This window comes from Etheostoma spectabile, chromosome 14 (assembly GCF_008692095.1).
Source record: "Etheostoma spectabile isolate EspeVRDwgs_2016 chromosome 14, UIUC_Espe_1.0, whole genome shotgun sequence".
Classification (NCBI taxonomy): Eukaryota; Metazoa; Chordata; class Actinopteri; order Perciformes; family Percidae; genus Etheostoma; species Etheostoma spectabile.
In genome coordinates, this window is record NC_045746.1 from 19,356,382 (window position 1) to 19,377,548 (window position 21,167).

General features: G+C 42.8%; 1 protein-coding gene across 1 annotated transcript in view; it reads left to right on the forward strand.

Annotated features, from left to right (window-relative positions):
• Window positions 1-20,956, forward strand: part of macf1a (microtubule actin crosslinking factor 1a) — a 213,792-nt gene extending 192,836 nt beyond the window's left edge. The window contains 28 exon segments of the mRNA XM_032536093.1: window positions 4,508-4,669; window positions 4,763-4,933; window positions 6,401-6,567; window positions 7,596-7,755; window positions 8,459-8,785; window positions 9,245-9,329; window positions 9,892-10,118; window positions 11,105-11,311; window positions 11,427-11,654; window positions 11,802-12,020; window positions 12,108-12,311; window positions 13,079-13,087; window positions 14,102-14,327; window positions 15,179-15,405; window positions 15,533-15,655; window positions 15,787-15,888; window positions 16,054-16,155; window positions 16,515-16,688; window positions 16,942-17,097; window positions 17,412-17,609; window positions 17,953-18,081; window positions 18,448-18,630; window positions 18,745-18,900; window positions 19,058-19,264; window positions 19,773-19,892; window positions 20,012-20,181; window positions 20,294-20,453; window positions 20,714-20,956. Coding sequence (XP_032391984.1) covers window positions 4,508-4,669; window positions 4,763-4,933; window positions 6,401-6,567; window positions 7,596-7,755; window positions 8,459-8,785; window positions 9,245-9,329; window positions 9,892-10,118; window positions 11,105-11,311; window positions 11,427-11,654; window positions 11,802-12,020; window positions 12,108-12,311; window positions 13,079-13,087; window positions 14,102-14,327; window positions 15,179-15,405; window positions 15,533-15,655; window positions 15,787-15,888; window positions 16,054-16,155; window positions 16,515-16,688; window positions 16,942-17,097; window positions 17,412-17,609; window positions 17,953-18,081; window positions 18,448-18,630; window positions 18,745-18,900; window positions 19,058-19,264; window positions 19,773-19,892; window positions 20,012-20,181; window positions 20,294-20,453; window positions 20,714-20,956 — 4,842 coding nt within the window.
• The last annotated feature ends 211 nt before the right edge of the window (window positions 20,957-21,167 follow it).

Genomic DNA, 21,167 nt, shown 5'->3' on the forward strand with positions numbered 1-21,167 from the left:
GTGTTGTAGGAGTGTTTTGCCATTGCGAACAAGCTAGCATGCTAGCGCTAGCGTGTGCTACAGTTACCCACCTCGTCTCGGCTAGTGACGTAGAAAGCCGTGCAGATTTTGAAAAGCTCACCCGGAGACTGAAGGCAGAGGACATTCAGAACCTGAATCTCAGTCAAAACAGCATGGATGTTTTTTTTCAAAATTGTAAACGTGTGAAAGCACCAGAGACACAAATAACACCCCAAATCCCAGAAAAAGTAATTTTATTTTCATAAAATGGGCATTTTTACACTCTTAATAAACAATACAAGAATGTTGTTGTTTTTTTACTTTAACTTTGTTTATTTAGTCATGAATACGTAATGTTGTGGAGGAAAAGTTTTAAACTAACGGGCTGCAACTAAGGATTGTTTTCATAATGATTTCATCTATCAATCCTATTCTCTGTTAAGCCATTAATTACTTTGTCTATTAAATGTCAGAAAATAAGGAAAGGGGGTTGCTATAATATCCCAGAACCCAAGACAATAGTAAAATACTACAATAATTAAATAGGAAATCATGACATCTGAGAAGCTTTGCCCCGCAAATGTTTGGAATTCTTGTTCGAAAAATGTCTAAAACAATTTATCGGTTATAAAAAATAGTTGCAGATTAATTTTACGTCAATTGATTAATTGTTACAGCTCCACTTTTGAGTTAGGTGTTACGCTCTGGTCCAGCCGCTTTTCCTCACTCACCTCACCTGTGTTTTTGAATGCTGTTCTGTAAATGTTTTTATGAAATTGTCAAAGCGTAAAACTCACCAAGAACCAGACAAAAAATCTGTATTCTTTCAAATTCCTGCAGTTTATTTGATAAACAAGACCGAACAACAGTAAATTCTTTCCTCCTCCTCTCTTCCACAGCCTCTTAAACTGATGTCCATTTGAGGAGACAAATGCATGCAGACTGTATTTAGTCAGTGTCCACCTGCCCAGCTTTAGTCAGATGTACTTTTCATCCCAGTGTTTTTTATCGCCTGTCCACACTGAACTGCGGCTGAAGTGAGAAGGCCAGTGTGGTCCAGATGGAGAGACTGCGTAGGAAAAAGGAGAGGATGAGGGAAAAGAAGAGGCAGCTGTGGTAGGGGGAGCAGAAGAGAAGAGGTAGAGAAATGAGTGATGAGAGGAAGAGGAGAGGAAGAGGAGAAGTTGTCGGCAGAATGATGACAAGTACGGTGGTAATAACTTCAGTGAGCTCAGTTAAGAGTTGGTGTTGCCGCGTGCTGGCTGAGGTGGGGGAAGAATGACAAGTATGTGGGACATTTTCCAGAGCTCTGGTTTAGTGGAGTTAACCACTTAGAGCTGGCGATGGGCAGAAAGAGCAGAGAGGACGGCTGGAATAGAGACAGAAAGCGAGAAAACACAGAGAGAGCAACAGATGAAAGCGAGGAGGTAGAATGGACAGACATGTCGGCACACAGGACCTATAACATGTTAATATACATTCCAGTGTATGTTTAGATGATGAATGGGTGTACTTTCCCTGTTTTTTCCTTTTCTGTCCCCTTCTATCTCTGACACACACACCACACACACATACACACACATACACACACTAACACACCACCAAACACACACACACACCACACACACACACACACACACACACACACACACACACACACACACACATCCAAGGATAAGGTTAGGGTGAGCAGGTCATGGTACAAGTCATTGTTGTTCTGGCCGACAGACTTCCTGTTCCAAGCAGCTATGACGCCCATCACACAAACACAGCTGCGTCCAAACTGGATAGGAACACACACACACCACACACACACACCCCACACACACACACACACACAACACACACACACACACACACCACACACTACTCATTAATTTAATAGTGCACTGAAATTCATAAATGTGAAACGCTATCCACTGCACATAATTACGCACAGAATTATACACACTTGGACAATACGGGCACAGATTTGGAACTACACACACACACACACACACACACACACACACACACACACACACACACACAAAGCCCTGGCATAGAGAACCTGTAGTTTGATGCCATATTTAAACCAGATGAGCAGAAACCTGTAAACTCTTTGATTATGACCCTTCCAGCTGATCTAATACACCAACTCAGTACTGTGTCCGTAAACATCCTCAACACGTCATAAATCTCCAATTTAAGGCTTTGACAGCTTTTAATGGCTGAGGAATGCAGAGGCAAATCACAAACCTTTTTTTAATTTAGCCTTGTTTGGTTGGTTGGCTTGATCTTGCCTTTTTAATTTGAAATCATCCAAGAATCATCACAGTGGAAACTCAGTGATGTCTCACATTCTTCCATATACCTGTACTAGTATGCAGAGAGACCCATCTTTTTTACCCATGCATGTGTGTTTCGCTTTCATTTTGTGGTGAGAATGTTCACATCCGCCGCTGTTTGCAGTCTGATAGCTGGCTGATTACTGAAGGTCGCGGGAGTGATTTATTTCAAGAAAAAAAAAAAATATTGCGTCACAAGTGCATCTTTTAAATGTAGTGGTACAAACGGGAGGAAAAACATTTGTTGTTCAGATTCTTTCATATCCGTAGTATTAGGTTCAGTAGTGTGCAGTGGTTAATTATTATTTGACACCCACAAATGTTGTAGCTTCTTCCAGGCCATAGTGGTATTTCACTGAAACCCAAACCTACATTTTCCCTCTCTTTAACTGTGTGTGTGTGTGTGTGTGTGTGTGTGTGTGTGTGTGTGTGTGTGTGTGTGTGTGTGTGTGTGTGTGTGTGTGTGTGTGTGTGTGTGTGTGTGTGTGTGTGTGTGTGTGTGTGTGTGTGTGTGTGTGTGTGTGTGTGTGTGTCCCCTTCTCTTTGTGTGGCCACTGGGGTTTGGCTGCCACAGCATTATAAACCACCAGGCCTAATTCTCCCCCTGTGGGCTTTGATGTCAGGACTTCAAGCCCCCCCCTCCCACACACACACACGCATGCACACACACCCACCCACACTACTGCTTCGGACCCTCAGAATATGTCAGGATTATGAAAGGAATTAAATCTGTAGTGGTTTACTGGTGAAACTGTAAAAATGGTTTTGTGAATTGTTGCGTATAACAGAATTGTTTTCAGGAAGTCAGCTGAATGTATTTTTTTCCACTTATTTCATTAGCTGTTTGGTTTTGGGTTGTTTTCCTCCACAGTAAAACCAACAGCAGGAAAAACCAGACTGTTTACCCCTTTCAAAAGACAACATTTACAAATCAGGCAGGGACAAGACTTTATAGGTCAGGGATGTTTTCCAAATTAGGAAATGAAAAATCTAAATGATGAAAGTTGTACAGTTTTGTAAATGAGCATTGGGTGGGGGGGCTATGAATTTGATTAAGTTTCCTCGTAATGTTTTAGGCCTGCAACTAATGATTACTTTCATTATCAAATAATTCCTTAATTGATGAATGAGTCTTTTAGTCTTTAGTTTGACAAGAAATAAAACTTTTCTCTTGTCCAGTCACCATTTTCAAAAACAACAATATTCAATTTACAACGGTATAAAATAGAGATGAGCAACAAATTCTTATAAATTCAAATATTTAACAATTGACTAATTTGCGAAGCTCTAACCAGTGGACATCGGGCACTTTTGCATGATAAATGCTTTTAAAGACTTTATTGACTGTGAGAATCTTATACACGTAATTGTTTGGGACTTCTAGAATCTTCCCAATGACCCAAAATGGGACCTTGGTCCTAACTTTGAGAACCCGTACTGTGCTGATGTGTTTGGATACAGTAGTGGCCCAGATTTGGGATGACGGGCGGGCTGTATTGGCTGTTGCTTCGTCTTTTTTGAGCCAGAGAAGTCAAGTCTGGTTGTCTTTAGTGTCGGGTGGCTGCCTCTATTGTCATCACAAGATGGCTCCAGCCCTCCACTGTGACGTGTGTGTGTGTGTGTGTGTGTGTGTGTGTGTGTGTGTGTGTGTGTGTGTGTTTGGTGTGTGTGTGTGTGTGTGTGTGTGTGTGTGTGTGTGTGTGTGTGTGTGTGTGTGTGTGTGTGTGTGTGTGTGTGTTGGTCTGAGTGTCTGCTTGTGTGTGATTAAGTGAAGGTTGTGTGCACCCATGCACGTGTGTTAGTGTACTCTGCAATGTGTGTGTTGTCGACTCAGCCTTTTCCAGCCAGCCCCTTACTTGCCTAACCCTCTAATCCCCATAATCCTATTCTCCCCCTCCTCTTTTTTCTCCTCCCTCCACCCTCATTTCTCCTGTTCCCTTCCTGTCTCCTATTCCTTTCTTATCTCTGCACATCCCTGTGTCTCTTTCCTCTCCTAATATCCAGTCGCTCCTATGTAAAGGTCCATTATGTGGTAAAGTTTACTTCCATTTGTCGTCACGCAGAATAAATGTTCAGTGTATTTTTTTAGACTACTGCTTTCAAATTTAAACTAAGGCCATCTTTCCTTGCTTACATATTCAACACATCAATTCTAACCATTTCCTGGCTTCCTCTTCCAGGCCGTGGAGAGAGAGCAGGTGGACAGCATTCAACCAAAGCTGCAGCACGTCAATGCAGTGGGTCAGGGTCTGATCCAGAGCGCCGCCAAACACACCGACACCCAGGCACTGGAGCACGACCTGGAGACCACCAACCTTCAATGGAACTCACTCAACAAGCGGGTACGACTCCACTCTATGACTTCTATTGACTTGTTTATTACACAGTATATTATATTGACTTTCTTCCTCAACTCTGTCGTTTTCTGTCCTCAGGTGGCAGAGCGGATTGCCCAGTTGCAGGAGGCCCTGTTGCATTGTGGGAAATTTCAGGATGCTCTCGAGCCTCTGCTAAGCTGGCTGAGCGACACAGAGGAGCTGGTGGCCAATCAAAAGCCCCCATCTGCCGAGTACCGCGTAGTCAAGGCCCAGATCCAAGAACAAAAGGTAGGAGAAGGTGGAAGCGCATTAAAACAAAACCCTCTGTTCACATGTAAGAACACAAGTTGGTAAGAAATGTTCATAATTTTCCAAAAATCAAACCAGAACTGAGAGATTTAAAGCTTAAAACAGCAGACAGCATTGTCTTGCTTTAAGTCATCAAGAGTACATTTTGATGAAAAGTGATTTTCATTAAGGGTCTGCTCAGATTTTTCATTTTGGGATTTGAAGCGGTGATCATCAAACATAGTTGTAAGCTCCTGCCACCCACATACAGAGTATCCTGCCAACTTCTGTCTGTGGATTTTAATTTTTTCTTAAAATTTTTCTGGATTATTTAGTTATTAATTTCTTTTTTAAACATTGTAAAAAAACAGTTCTTTCATTTATCAGACGGGTTTATTTGAGACATTATTGACATTCAGATGTCCTCAGTGTCCTTTAATCACAAACAATAGATATTTGAATGACAAACAAACGCACACATGCACACACGCATGCACACAGTCAATGATCCGTCTGCCTGGCGTCCAAACGGCCCCAGTTGCCAGTCAGACTGGCATAAACACACACACACACACACACACACACACACACACACACACACACACACACATCCTGGTGGATGGTATTTTTTCTTTCAGAGACACACCCACACACACACACACAACACACACACACACACACACACACACACACACAGAGTTTTTCCCTGTTTATCCAACATACACTTCCTGTGTTTGTGCACATAAGTGTGCTGCGGTCTTGACCAGCGATCAATCACGTGTTTACATCCGTGACAAAGAGTGGTGTCACTGTTTGGCTGAGAAAGAGAGCGTAAACTGTAAAGAAGTGCATTCCAGGGGCTCAACTGCAAGCTGTTGGTTCAAAGCAGACGGAGAAGCGTCTATCTAAGCAGGAAGGAAGTAACTTTCATTTTGTTTGTTGGTTTCTGATCTTAGAACAGTTGGATCCCTAGTTAAGTGAATACAAGTTTGTTCTGTATCTACCTTTTAGTAAAGTAACACTCACCCTCATTAAATGTTTAATAATGCATATAGATATCAGCTAACCTGAGTCCTTTGATGAAACATTGACACATTCTTAAAGAGCTTGTAATTCATGAGCTTTGTGTTAGATTTCCTCTAAAACAAAAGGCTGGTAATGTTTTTAAAAGTTTAAGTATAGATTTTGGTAAAAATGGGAAACCTATTCTGTTGTGGGAAAATGATTAATTTTCCCATTCCTCTCCAGATACATTAAAGGCATTTTATTTTTATTCTTAAATGAATCAAAATAAATAAGCAAACATTGAACCTGTTCAACGTTGGCGACCCCAGTGAACAGCGCTGATAAAAACTGGCCCATGGTCGATCTTAATTGCCGCTGTAAAGAGAACCCTCTTAGGAATGATTTGTACCGATAACTGCAATACATTCATTTGTACCAATAACTGCGTCTCTTTCTCTTCAGCTGCTCCAGAGATTGTTAGATGACCGCCGGCCGACAGTGGAGATGATCAGCGCTGAGGGAGAGAGGATCGCAGCCACAGCGGACACTCAGGACCGAGAGAAGATTCAGACCCAGCTTCAGTGTCTGGCAGAGAGATGGACTGACCTGCTGGACAAGGCCAGCGGCCGGTAAGACTCCTCTACGGTACACTGGGGGGCTTTAGGGTGGGAAGGATCTGAGTATAAGCTCTTTGATCTCTAAATTCCCCATGGAATAAGCAGAAAAAAAACGTAGTGTCCCTGTAGCAATCAATACCAAGATATTATACTGCTCTCTTATGGTCATCCTGGCCCTTCTAGATACTCCTGACTTTCTTGAGATGTCAGTTCTATATCTCTCGATGATTGTTTACACTTCAAAATGATCAATCCTTTCCATTTTATCCTTCGAAGAGTCAATGCAGATAATATCACAGAAAGCAAAAATACATGGTTTGGGAAAGCAATTGTTGGTGTTCCTCAACAGCATGTTATCTTGTGGTGATTTTCTGTTTTCTTGTTTCATCTGCTTGTGGCTCTGTTGAATAGTATTATTACTTTTGGTTTTTGTGGTCTGCGAGTAATTTCATCAGCTCTTATGTTCACCGGGGAAAGAAATTACTCTTTAGGGGGAAACGTGTACACACACGCAAAGCACAGTGAAGAGGGTTGATATCCCAGATGATCTCATGTTAAGTTGTGTCATATTTATATAATTGTTGTAAAACATTCATGCCTGACAACTTTCTGTTAGGCAGGATGTCTCTGGAATGTATTACACTGTCTAGTATGAACACTAACAACATAAATACTGTAAGTGTGTGCACCCACACACCCACACACTACTGATTTCTTTATATGCACGCCGTTTGATGCTTCGGTTGACACACACAAAAAGACAGACACGATCTGTTTTCTCACCGCTTTGCAACAACCTCCTTCCCTCTCTCTGTCTTAAACGCATTTTGTATTACATTTTATCTGTGTATAAAATTATTTTGAAATTTAATAATGTATCATAAAAATGTCATGAGCGTTTCATAAACTGTGTTTGTAATAAAAGTTGACAGCTGTGTGACACAAAAAAAAATCAAATGAGTTGAACAACAAATTCAGTGAAAGCAATAAAATAGCAATAAAAGCTCCTCCTCATCTCTTCTTCCCCTCCTGTCCTTTAGGCAGAGGCAGTTGGAGGAGCTGCAGGTTTTGGCTCTTCAGTTCCACGAAGCCGTGGAGCCTCTGGGAGAATGGCTGAGTGCCACGGAGAGACGCCTGAGCTCCGCTGAGCCCATGGGAACCCAGACAGCCAAGATCACCCAGCAGATTGTCAAGCACAAGGTACTGTTTGGCCCCCTTTGTTCTACAGACCCTCACCTCATAAAAAAGTCACAAAGGTTGATATTTAGGTATGCCAATGAGCAGAATCCCTGCGAGAATATATGAGAATATTTCTTTTTTTGGGGTCCTCTAAGCAAAAAGGTGAAAAATGCAAACATACATCTAATCACATTTAAAAAAAATTCACAGATTGAGGGGTAGGCCGTACAAGGCTTATTGTCAATTTAATAGATTCACACTTGTTCCACTCAGGAAAATACTCAATGTCTTACTTAATTACCTTTAAGTATTGTTAGTCACTGTTTGAACTGACAAGTTACATAGAGAATGATTCATAAGAGCAAACACACATGCAGTCAGCAGTCATGATAAAAAATGCTCCGGCACTTAATCTAATCCAGTGTAACTCAAGATGCTGCAAGCACAAGGCAAAAAATCCACAAAAGCACCCAAACATACAAGTCTATTTCTTGCTTTGGTCATGCTAAGTTAATTTTTTTTTATTTTTCAGTTGTGTCTGTTCTTTAAGTTGTTCTACTCATTCATTCATTTATGTTTATGATTTCCTGTTGACTCATGATTTGTCATTTGCATGCTCATATTTTGAGTTTTTATCCATTTGTTTTTCTGTTGTTTCTCACTATCCTTCACCCTCCCCTCAAACACAAACACACACAAATACTCACACACACACACCTCCCAGGCGGTTCAAGAGGACGTGTCCTCACGTGAAGCCGAGGTTGACCACCTCGAGTCCATAAGCCAATCGCTGACCCCGCTCAGCTGCGCAGCCGACCGTGATTGGTTAAGCGAGCGCGTGGGGGCGGTCAGGTCAGTTCACTCTGAACTCACTGAATGGTGCTCCAGGCGGGCGGGCATGCTGGAGCAGGCGCTGGCTAACGCTCAGCTGTTTGGGGAGGAGGAGGTAGAGGTGCTGAACTGGCTGGCAGAGGTGGCTCAGAGGCTGGGTCAGGTCTCTGTCCAGAGCTACCAGCATCAGCTGCTGGCCGAGCAGCACAAACACACTCTGGTACGACTTCATCAACACACTGAATGCCAAATTGGTTATTCCTTCCAAAACATGAGAACAGTAGTTAGTAAATGTATTAGGCAAAGGGTTTCAGGATACATGTAGAATTGCAATCTTATTTTTAATCAAGTAAAGGCTCCTTAAATAAAAAAATATACCAATAAAATATCCATGTATGACATGATATATACAGTCCCTGAATCAGGAACACAGACTGTGGGACTTGGATCATGAGTGAATTTACATAATAATTTATTTCATTACATTTTTTATATTAGCTTTTGCATCGTTAGTACTAACACACTGGTGTAGTTTTATTATTTAAACTTGATTGAACAGTTAAATAAAGGATGCACACTGTTAACACTCTTAAGTCAAAGCTTGAGCCAAAGAGAACAATTTGTTTTATCTATCACAGGTTAACTTTTGCCTTCTTCCTTCCTTCCTTCCTTCCTTCAGTCTCTAAATGAAGAGATTGTGAGCAGGAAGAAGACCGTGGATCAGGCCATCAAGAATGGGCAGGCTTTACTAAAACAGACCACAGGTAATTTCAGACTCCTAATTTTCTTTAGCTTTTCCTAACTGGCTTTTTTTCTGTGTCATGACATGTGATGTTAAACACAATGGTTAAACGGTTACCCTTGGTCATTTTCCAATTTGTCCTGGAAGGTGTCTGGCTGGTGTCATCATCTCCAAAGCACACATTTGTTTTATCAGCGTTGAACCAGACATTAGCATCTGGTTTGTGTCTCGCATCTCATGATATTACCCATGCTGACTGACCTAACAGGTTGGCCTACCTTATGAATACACTTTTTTTACACAAATGTGGCTATGAGAGGTATGCAGAAATGTCAACATGAGGGTACGGTGAGATTTTGCAGAACATATTTGTAATGGTGAATTATATTAGTAATAGATATTATAGATAATAAAGGGATTAAGACCCCAAAAGTGGATTTGTAAGTTTGCACATACAAGGAATCTGTGAGTCCACAGTAAACAAGTGCAACATTCTCAAAAATATGGATGCAGACTGATTTATGGATACGGATTTAGGAAAGCCTCAGGACAGTGTTTGACCAGACCGGTGTGTCCTCCTGCAGGTGAGGAAGTTCTCCTGATCCAGGAGAAGCTGGACGGCATCAAGTCTCGCTACGCTGAGATGACAGCCGGCAGCAGCAAGGCCCTCCGCACCCTGGAGCAGGCCCTGCAGCTGGCCACACGATTTGCCAGCACCCACGACGACATCAACCAGTGGCTGGACAGTGTGGAGGCGGAGCTTAATAATATGGAGCCCGACGCCACGCCCGCCTACCAGGAAAGACAGAAGGTAGATGGAGTATAAGATAGATATCCATTTATTTATTTATTTTCTTATAAGAAATTAGATTCTTTTTTTTTTATAAAGGACACTGTAAAAACACATGAATTGAAACACATGAAACCAGAATCCATGCAGCAGCTCACTTCTCTCTTTATATAATTCCCTATTTAAACATTTAGTTTTTGCAGGCAGTTTAATTACAGCAGTAAATGTACAGTGGGTACATGTGATGTTGTATATGACTATTTCATATCACTCATTGCTTCCTGATACAACATTAACTCTGGCTGTGAGTCACTTGGTTTTAATGGAATGTTCGGAACAACAGGATAAGAATCAACATCTATCTATGCATCCGTTGCCCTGTACACACACATTTCCTGGTTTTGTGTTATAAAGGAGGAGTTGTTTTTTATTGATCAGAGATGCAGATCTTCTTTGGCATTTTTTGGTTTTGTTTCAGTGACTGCTGCTTTACAAAATGATTGATGGAGCAGTTATTTAACTTTATTTAGTGTAGTTGGTAAAATTGTACAGACTTAATCATTAACATTTTACAAACTTCTTTGGAAAGATGACTTTTCTTAAAATAGAAAAAAAAATAAACTGATTTGATGACAGCTCCTGTATGTAATGACATTTTCAGCCGTTCCAATAATAACCCGCCCACAGCTGAGTTACCATAGTAACATTGATTTCTTAGAACAGTTTGTAAAAGCTACTGAAGAATATTGTCATTTAATTTGTTCCCTGTTTCCAGTCTTTTCATTCTACAATGACATGTTCAGTTGTTTAGAATTTAAAATGCTTTCAGTTTACCACACACACAAGTAGCGCAACCCCCGGCAGCAGAAACAACATTGGGATGCACTGGATGCCGTTTAGTCAAGTTCATTTCAGCTTTTTTCGAGTTTTTATTTACCCATATTTAAGCATACGTTTCCACTTGATTGCATCTTTTGCTTTGTTAAACTCGTCTTTCCCTTTTGAAGGAGCTGAAGAAAGTGTCGGCAGAGAAGCGTCTGGTGTTGGACACGGTGAACGAGGTGGGCAGCGCCCTGCTGGATCTGGTGCCGTGGCGAGCCCGCGAGGGCCTGGACCGCCTGGTCGCCGATGCCAACCAGCGCTACCGCCAGTCTGATGAAACCATCACTCAGCGTGTGCAGCTGGTACAAGCTGCCATCCAGAGGTCACAACAGGTACCGCATGCAGTTGCAGCTATGTGCAAAGATGAATGTAGAGCTAACTTTCCATTAGATTTGTCTAGTTTACAGTGGCCATGTACACCTTCTAAATGCTCACTCCTCCTTTTAGTATGAGGAGGCAGTGGATGCAGAGCTGGCCTGGGTCGGGGAGACGGAGCGTAAATTGAAGTCTCTGGGGCCCCTGAGCCTGGAGCCTGACGTGACGGTGGCCCAAATGCAAGTGCAGAGGGCCTTCAACATCGATATCATCCGACACAAAGACACTGTGGATCAGCTGCTCAGCACCAGAGACGACATCCTGGAAACCTGCAGCGATTCCCAGAAGGACGCACTGATAGTGAGTCACTGAATTAAGAGAAAGAGACAGAGCAGGAGAAATTTACTTTTTGTGTAAATTAATAATGTGAAAGGGATGGTTTGAGTGAGAATGGGAAGTGAGGGACACAATGCTAAACTGACTAGTCATCACTTTCTTCTTCTTCAGGTGAAGACGGATTCTCTCAGTGCTCGTTATGATGCAGTGAGTCAGAGCCACAGTGAGCGGTTCTCAGACCTGGAGCAGGCCCAGGTTTTGGTTGCTCGGTTCTGGGAGACCTACGAGGAACTGGAGCCATGGTTGGGCGAGACTGAAACCCTCATCTCCCAGCTGCCACCGCCAGCCATCGACACGGACGCTCTCCGACTCCAACAGGACCAGATGAGAGTAAGAGAAGATATCAAATATTTTCTCTTTCTTCCAACGTAAATGTGTATTTACCCCCTCCCCCTCTATCCTTCACTGCCTCTCCAGCTGATCAGGGAGTCTATCGCAGAGCACAAGCCCCACATCGACAAGCTGCTGAAGATTGGACCCCAGCTGGCTGAGCTCAGCCTCCAGGAGGGGGCAACGTTAACCCAACGTTACTCGGAGGCCGAGAGACGCTACCTGGCCATCAAAGAGGTGGTCAAAGGTCGCGCGGCAACCCTAGACGAGGCAGTGTCCCAGTCTTCACAGGTGCGTCACAGAGGACAAACAAGTGTTTGGTCTGTTTACAGCTTGTTAGATGATTACAAAGCAGCATGGCATCTGTCTATGTGTTTGCTTATGTCTGTGTTTGCTGCTCAAAACTAAATGATATTTAGGATTTACCGCGCAAAGTCATGAGTTCAGTGAAAGACAAGTTTTATTTTGAGTTTCTGTTTTCTGGTCTTATTTCCTTACTTTGTGTTTTGTTTATTTTAGTTTTTAAAATGTTTGTACAGTATATTATTATCAAGAGCTAATACACACATTTCATCATAATAAGACTATTGCTTAGACAAAATGTATCATTTTGACTTTTCTCTTTTTAGTTCTAGTTTTCTTTATTGATATTTTACTTTTTCTTTTTGCACTTCACCTAGTGACACATCATTGAATCACCTGTGTGACAGAATGAGTGTTGCTGCAGTTGATATTGCCTGACAGTTTGTACTGTGTGCATGTCTCTGATTTAACTCATTGTATTGTTTCTCCACCCTCCACCCCCATCAAACCAACCCATGTATCGCTCCCTCTTCCTCTTCCCTGCACTTCCACACTCTCCTCATCCCTCACTCCATCTTAAACCACCCGCCTCCTTGTCTCTCCTCCCTCAACTTATAAACTTAACCTTAATCTCCCTCATCGTGTCCACCCCTCACATTTGCAACCCTCCACCATCCCATTCCTCGTTCATTATGGATGTGCTGTGTGTGTTGCCCCCCCACCATCATTTTCTCCATCCTCACTGCTCACTGCAGCTGGTAGAGGTAAGACCACTGACAACATCCAACTGGCACTCAGGCTGCGGTTACACCACATGCTTTGGTTGACTGAAGTATGAATCTATACTTATACTTATATTAGTATATATACTAATCAAGCACTAATCTTGCTAGATAAATTCAATTATGTTAAATAATTTTAGCAGTCAGTTTATATTAAATGGTAAAGGTTGTCTGTTACTGACAACCTTGTTACTGATAACGATAAAACTGCAGATCAAGATTTCCAATGAATGAAGAAATTAATTTCAGACATATTGAAAATAAACAAAACAAAACATCAAAGAAATGTACAAATAAATTAACAAATAACTCATAATAATAATTAAATTCATGCTCTACATAATGGTCCAAACCATGTGTCAGCCAACCCCTGAGTGACAATAAAACTGAATTAAATCTGTTAGGAAATGTGTAGGTTAGTAGACTTGAATTATGCCTGGTCTTAAACTGAGACATGCTTTCCAGTAACGATTGTTTTAGTCTCAGACTAGGCTTGATTTACGTCATTGAAATTGTCCTTTTGTATATCACAAAAATCTCTCCCTTGTGTCTATATGTGATTTGTTGTGTGATGTATAGATCAAGCAATTTTGATTTCCCTCAGATGCCAAAAAAAGCCCATCAACTCACTAGAAATTGTCTTTGCTCTCTAGTCTATGTCTCTGGACTGAACTTTGTGCTTAGGGGCTCCCTCTTGTGTGGTAGATCAAGACCAGCTTTGTTATACAACCTGGATGACATGCTGAAGGTGCAACACTGAGATATTTAATGCTGTATAAGAACTGTACGGCTGTTGTACACCCCCTGTTGAAATCTGATGTAAAATGTATTTTTAAAAAGTGAATGCAGTCTGCCACAGATGGCTGACCACCCACATATCTCAGTATTTTCCCACTTTCAAAATGTCACCCAGCTATCAAAAACCCTAACCCAGCCCCCTCAATACACTCTCTCCTCCTCCTCATAGTGCTTTCTTTCAACTCTTTCCGTCTGCAGTTTCACGACAAGATGGACCCCTTGTTGGAGACCCTGGAGGGGGCGGTCCAGCGGCTGCGGCAGCCTCCTCCGGTGGCCGCGGAGGTGGAGAAGATCAGGGAGCAGCTGGCAGAACACCGAGCCCAGGGGCTGGAGCTGGACAAACTGTTGCCAAGCTTCTCCGCCCTCTGCGCCCGAGGAGAGGAGCTCATCGGTCGAGCTGCTCACGACGATCCTGCGGCTCATGGTGAGTGGTGGGGATGTGTCTGACAGGGAATGACAGGAATAACATTTAAACTGACATACCATCCATGTGTTAAACAGGGGCTTTACACAAACATGAATATTCTTAGTTATTAAATTAAGAAGAGTATGCTTCTTCTTTTTTTTTAATTCATTTTTAGATTCACAGTTTTTGTACTGTTGAGCTGCTGTACATGTGCCAGCAGTTAAAGGGGGAAATGGCTTCCAACTAAACAGCAAAATAACTAAACAGTGCGGCCAACTCTTGTTGTACATTGAGAGTGTGCCTATGATAGTTGCTTTTTCATTTCTAATTGAAAACACTGGCTATACCTGGATCAAAAAATTACACAATCAAACAAAACAGACATCAGAAATTGGAGTGGGTCACAACGGAGAGGTACACATAACTGGCTTCTGTAATGAACGTAAATCACTGTTTGGCTGGCACAAAGCCAGCGGGAAGACGTTGTCAAATCCTGAAATGAAACAGATTCAGCAGTAAAGCTCTGCATAATTCTTCCAACGCCACCACGTGGTGAGACAAAACACACACACACACATACACGACTTTGTTATATTGCCATACAAATAGCTTTGTGCTTTCATATCCTCCAACCTTCCACGCTTCATGAAAATGAAAGGCCTCAGTGTGCAGCAATAGTGGGAGTGGGCCGATGAGAGACTGGACTTACCAGTTCTGGACACTAGGCAAAATTCAAACAAAGAAAACATTATTACTTCTTTATATTACACACAGATTGACCAAGAAGTTTACTTTTGCAGTATGCCCAGTGAGATGCCACCAACTTCTCTCTACCAGCCTGTTTAAACTCTGACTGCTCTCCCCTCCAGCCGTGCGTACCCGCCTCCTGCGCCTGCGCTCTCTGTGGGATGAGATCCGGCAGCGGGCCGAGGAGAGGGAGGGGAAACTGAACGACGTCTTGGACCTGGCCGGGAAGTTCTGGGCCGACGTGGCGGCGCTACTGAGCACGCTCAGAGACTCCCAAGATATCGTGAAAGAGCTGGAGGACCCTGGCGTGGACCCCTCACTCATCAAACAACAGATTGAGGCTGCTGAGGTAAGTAGGACCATAAAGGAGGGAGTTAATAGCGATAAACAGTAGGCGGACAAACAGAAGAGCTATTAGACGAGATTCTGGCAGAAATGTCTGTTCTCCATACAATGTCTCTCTATCCTTCCACCAGGCCATTAAGGCGGAGACGGATGGTCTGAGGGAGGAGCTGGAGTTTGTCAGGACCCTCGGAGCTGACCTTATCTTTGCCTGTGGAGAAACTGAGAAACCTGAAGTCAAGAAGACCATTGATGAGGTGAGAAATCAATTCCGTGTTCTTGTGATAAAAGACATTATTTTCTTCTGAAAAAATAAACATGTTTTATTTGATTTGTAGAGCTCTACTACATGTTGTCCCATTAACATATTCCTCTGTCTTCCTCCCAGATGAATGCTGCCTGGGAGGGTCTGAACCGCACGTGGAGAGAGAGGATGGAGAGACTGGAGGAAGCCATGACAGCGTCTGTGCAGTATCAGGACGCACTGCAGGTTTGTGCATCATAGTTAGTCTATAGTTAACTGGGCCAAATCATACCTCACTGAGCTAGTGTTTTAGTTTTGTCTTGGCACCAACTTCAAATCAAAACATTTCATAGTAATATGTAGTAAGTGTGATGCTGTTGATGTGAACTATTTTTTTGGTATCATTTCCAGTCTATGTTTGACTACCTGGACAACGCAGTGATCAAGCTGTGTGACATGTCAACTGTGGGAACTGATCTGGGAACTGTCAAACAGCAGATTGAAGAGCTCAAGGTTGGCAAGAATCTAATCTTTTTACTCCTTAATTTTGAACAAATTACTCATTCATGAGTACATTTTACACACAAAATCAGTCTTTACATAATCTCTTTTATGATCTCTACTATTGTTGTTAGTAATTTAAGTAGTTAAATATCTCAGGGTCAATGACAATTCTCTTTGGTGGAAAGTTTTGCTTTCATTGCTGGATTTGCTGTAACATGTTCCTAAGCCAAATACAGTTGATGCTTAATGTTCAGATTTTTCAATTTTTTTTAGTTTAATTTTTAGATAGAACCTAGGGTCAGATATGTATCAAGAACTAACAAAGCACTTCCCTTCTCTCCTCCTGTCCCTTCATTCACCCTGAGCAGCAGTACAAGGTGGAGGTTTACCAGCAGCAGATTGACATGGAGAAGCTGTGCCACCAGGGGGAGCTGCTGTTAAAGAAGGTGTCAGACCAGACAGACAGGGACATGATCCAGGAGCCACTGACCGAGCTCCGACACCTCTGGGAAAACTTGGGGGATAAAATCACCCACAGACAGGTAATAAGGCAAATAAATGGCAACAGTGTGGCTAAAGAGTTAGAATCTACATCACTCAGTAACACACTGAAACAAAAACTACCACAGGGATTATTCTGTAGCTGACCTCCTGCTCTCACCCCTCTGTTTCCCTTGGGAGTTGACGTTGTTGGTCTTTGGAGGATTGCATGTATTTGACAGCTGCTTTTCATTAAAGTCCAAATATTTGCGTTTCTATTTTTAAGCTCAAACCTCTGTCTTTCTTCCACCACAGCACAAGCTTGAGGCTGCCCTGCTGGCCCTGGGTCAGTTCCAGCATGCCCTGTCTGAGCTGCAGGCCTGGCTGAACCACACACACACCACTCTGGACACACAACGACCAGTCAGCTCTGACCCCAAGGCCATTGAAATCGAGCTGGCTAAACACCACGTACGTCTCCGTTCATTGTGACTTCTTCTTTTTAGTTTGGCTGACATTGTAAACAAAGCTATTAAAAGAGTTTGAATCTTTAACTGAATTTGCTGTCACATTGTTCGCCAGTGATTCTTTGTGCTTTTGAAAAACATTAATGTCCTGAAGCCCTAATGTGGTTTCTTTTCTTTTCTTTTCTTTGGAGAGTCGCACACAAGAAATCTTAGCCTCTTATGTTATTTTAACATCCCAAATTGTCTGTTCATCTCTTGCATGTACTACGTTTTCCATCTTAATATTCAAATCTAATCTCTCCCTCATCTCTGACCCAGGTTTTGCGTAATGATGTATTATCCCATCATGCAACTGTGGAGAATGTGAACGGTGCGGGCGCTGAGCTGCTGGAGTCGTCTCCTGGCGACGAGGCCAGCCACCTGAGGGATCAGCTGGATCAGCTCAACCAGGGCTGGGAGAGCCTCCTGCTCAAGAGCCAGGAGCGGCAGAAGCTACTGGAGGCCGCCCTGCAGCAGGTACGGTGGAGTTAGAAAGAGAGACTCCTGCTCAGTAGATCTTAGTCCTGTTGAATCACACTGGTAAATCTCTTTGTTATAAAGAAAGGAAACACACTGGAACACTTTATAGGTGTCATACTGAGAGTTTTTGCTTTAATATTGTATGCATGGCTGCAGTAGTGGTGGAAGTATTTTTACACCAATACAATGGGATTATGATTAAAAGCAGTATTAACAGCAACAGTAGTAGTGAATAAAATAATAGCTGTAATGCTGGCAATATTTTCATGGTATCCAAATGTGCAGTTAAAATAATCAATTTATACCTGCTTCTCCCTCTCTCCCACCTGTTTCTGTGTAGGCTGAAGGTTTCCATGGCGAGTTGGAGGAGTTCCTCCAGTGGCTGAGGAGGACGGAGAGCCAGCTGTCTGCCGCCAAGCCGACAGGAGGTCTCCCTGAAACAGCCAGAGAGCAGCTACAGCAACACATGGTAACAGAGAATCACATTACATCTCTATGCTCAGAGTATCAACCACAATACACATAGACTTTATACAGGTGTAAACCTTATTCGCCATTAATGTCTCTTTTGCACGTCTGCTTCATTTGGTATTAAACTTGCAAGGAAGAAAAGTTTGAAAATCCCTCATAATTTAACCAGGGTTAGATGCAAGGAGCAGATGTTCAGAGTATTAGCTTACACATGCACTTCTATTCACACAGAGAGACATTTGGTATATGGCGACTATGAATCTTTTAATAGCTTTCATTGTTCTCAACCAACCAGTGAGACACAACAACTCACTCACCTTTTAGCCAGAGTATCGATTCACATTTGTGGGGTTTCTGTCTGCAGGAGCTTCAGAGCCAGCTGACTCAGCGAGGAGAACAGTACCACCGCCTGCTGGATCAAGGGGAGTCCATGCTGCTGGCTCGAGGAGGAGAGGAAGCAGGACCCGGTACCACCCAGACCCAGCAGAACCTGGCCATGCTGCAAAACAAGTGGGCCAGCTTCAACACCAAGATGGAAGACCGCAGGGTAAGACTCTGACATGAGGAGAATGTTTGATTGCTCCATCCTATTCACTTATATTATACCTCTGGCTTTCAATGACTTATTGGTGTGTTTTTAACTTTAAACGTATTTTTCCAGGCAAAGTTGGATGAGGCCGTATCCTTGGCAACAGGTTTCCAGACCTCCCTGCAGGACACCATCAACTGGTTGACCCAGGCTGAGCAGACCCTGAACATGGCCCAGCCCCCCAGCCTCATGCTGGACACTGTCCTCTTTCAGATTGATGAGCACAAGGTACTGAACATACTCCAGTTACTAGAAACATAGTTAGTGGTGCAGTAAGCAATGCTGTGCAAAGACTGTTGATATCTAAACTCAACTGCCAACATTAAAATGACTTACTATACCTTTAAGATGTTACATTTTTCCCTTTTTTTGTCTGTCTGCCCAGGTATTTGTGAATGAGGTGAACACCCACAGAGAGCAGGTCCTGGCTCTGGAGAAGGCCGGCTCTCAGCTTCGCTTTGCCAGCCTGAAGCAGGACGTTGTTCTTATTAAAAACCTGCTGCTCAGCGTCCAGGCCCGCTGGGACAAACTGGTCCAGAGGTCACTGGACCGAGGCAGACACCTCGATGAGGCTCGAAAACGTGCCAAACAGGTACTGAAGTGGTTATACTAAAGGGTGATGAAATGCTGAGGACCAAGGGTACACTGTAAATACACTGACAACTTTAAAACTAGTTGAGATTTAGAATTAATGTATGTATGGTCAATGTGACTTAAGACTTTAATGTCTCTGCTATTGGTTGGTAGCAATTGTGAAATATGAAGTTATACTGCTTCTGCAATTAAACTCATTGATAGTTGTTCTTGGTGAAATTTGATACTTTTAAGGTAACTACTTGTCCTTGAATGATCGTAAATCCAGATTGGGAATATCTGATTTTATTGTTTAGCAAAGAGCTCAATCAATTTTGGCTTCTTTCAGCAAGGGAATATGTACGTAGTGCATTGGTACCCAAACTGGGGTTCACAAAGTGATATAGGGGAGTAGGCTGGACAAAAACCAAGAGTAGGAGGCATTTAGCTGGAGGTTGAAAGTCTGAAGAAAAGTTTGGCAAATACTTATTGTAGTGGAATATCAAACTGAAACTCTCTTTCTTCAGTTCCACGAGGCCTGGAGGAAGCTGACAGACTGGCTAGAAGAAGCAGAGAAAAGACTGGACTCAGAGCTGGAGATCTCCAACGAGCCGGACAAGATCAAAGTACAACTGGCCAAACACAAGGTACCGCGAGGCAATTGTAATGCACGCACTGTATTTCTAAATTTCTAAAAACATTTTATTAAGTTGTGTTACCATCTAAAAAAAATTGCTTTATTTCCTTTCCATTTTCGCCTCTCCAGGAGTTCCAGAAAGCGTTGGGGTCAAAGCAGCCGGTTTACGACACTACAGTGAGGTCTGGGCGGGCCATGAGGGACAAGGCTCAGCTGCCTGCAGACACCCAGAAACTAGACCACCTGGTGGGAGAGGTCCGCGACAAGTGGGACACCGTCTGTGGAAAGAGCGTGGAGAGGTAAAGAGGAGAATTGGGGGACAATTAAACTGGCTTTCCTCAAACTATTAATAACAGATGGGTTTGTTCAGATGGGATATAAATAACAGCTGCTTGTCTTTTCTCCATCCAGACAACACAAACTGGAGGAGGCTCTGCTGTTCTCAGGCCAGTTTGCCGAGGCTCTGCAGGCCCTGGTGGACTGGTTGTACCGGGTAGAGCCCCAGCTGGCTGAAGACCAGCCTGTCAATGGAGATCTGGATCTGGTGTCCAACCTCATGGACTCACATAAGGTGCATAAACAGAACTGTACTCCTTAGTTTAGTTTATTTATCTATCTTGAACAATTAACCTACTTTCAAAAAAGGAAAGAAAGGAATAACATAAAATAAAAAACAAAAATAACACACAATCATATACAAATCAATGTGATTCCTTCAAAGAACAAAAGAGGGATGAGTTTGAGAATACATTCAGAAAATAAATATGTATGAGAGGACGATAATATCACAGAATGTTCTAAGTCTCACAGTACGCATGTCTAAACCTGCAGGCTTTCCAAAAAGAGCTGGGGAAGAGAACCAGCAGTGTTCAGGCTCTGAAGCGCTCCGCTCGGGACCTAATGGATACCGGCCGCGATGACACCGCGTGGGTCAAAGTTCAGCTTCAGGAGCTCAGCAACCGCTGGGATACAGTGTGCGCTCTGTCGGTCACAAAGCAAACCCGCCTCCAGCAGGCCCTCAAACAGGTCAGAGAATATGCTGCTCTGCTGATTCATATTGATTGCTCATCCTAGTTCTTGGGGGAGTTGTTGTGTTTCTTTAAAGTGGGGTCTAGACCTACTCGGTCTGCAGATGTCTTGAGATGATTTGATACTATAAATAAAATTGAATTGATTTAATTTCCTTAAAGATCAATGCTTGTCAAAAATGCACAGGACACTATTAAAGATCCCTCCCTGTCTTCTATCCAATTACCTTTTCTGCCATCAGGCGGAGGAGTTTCGT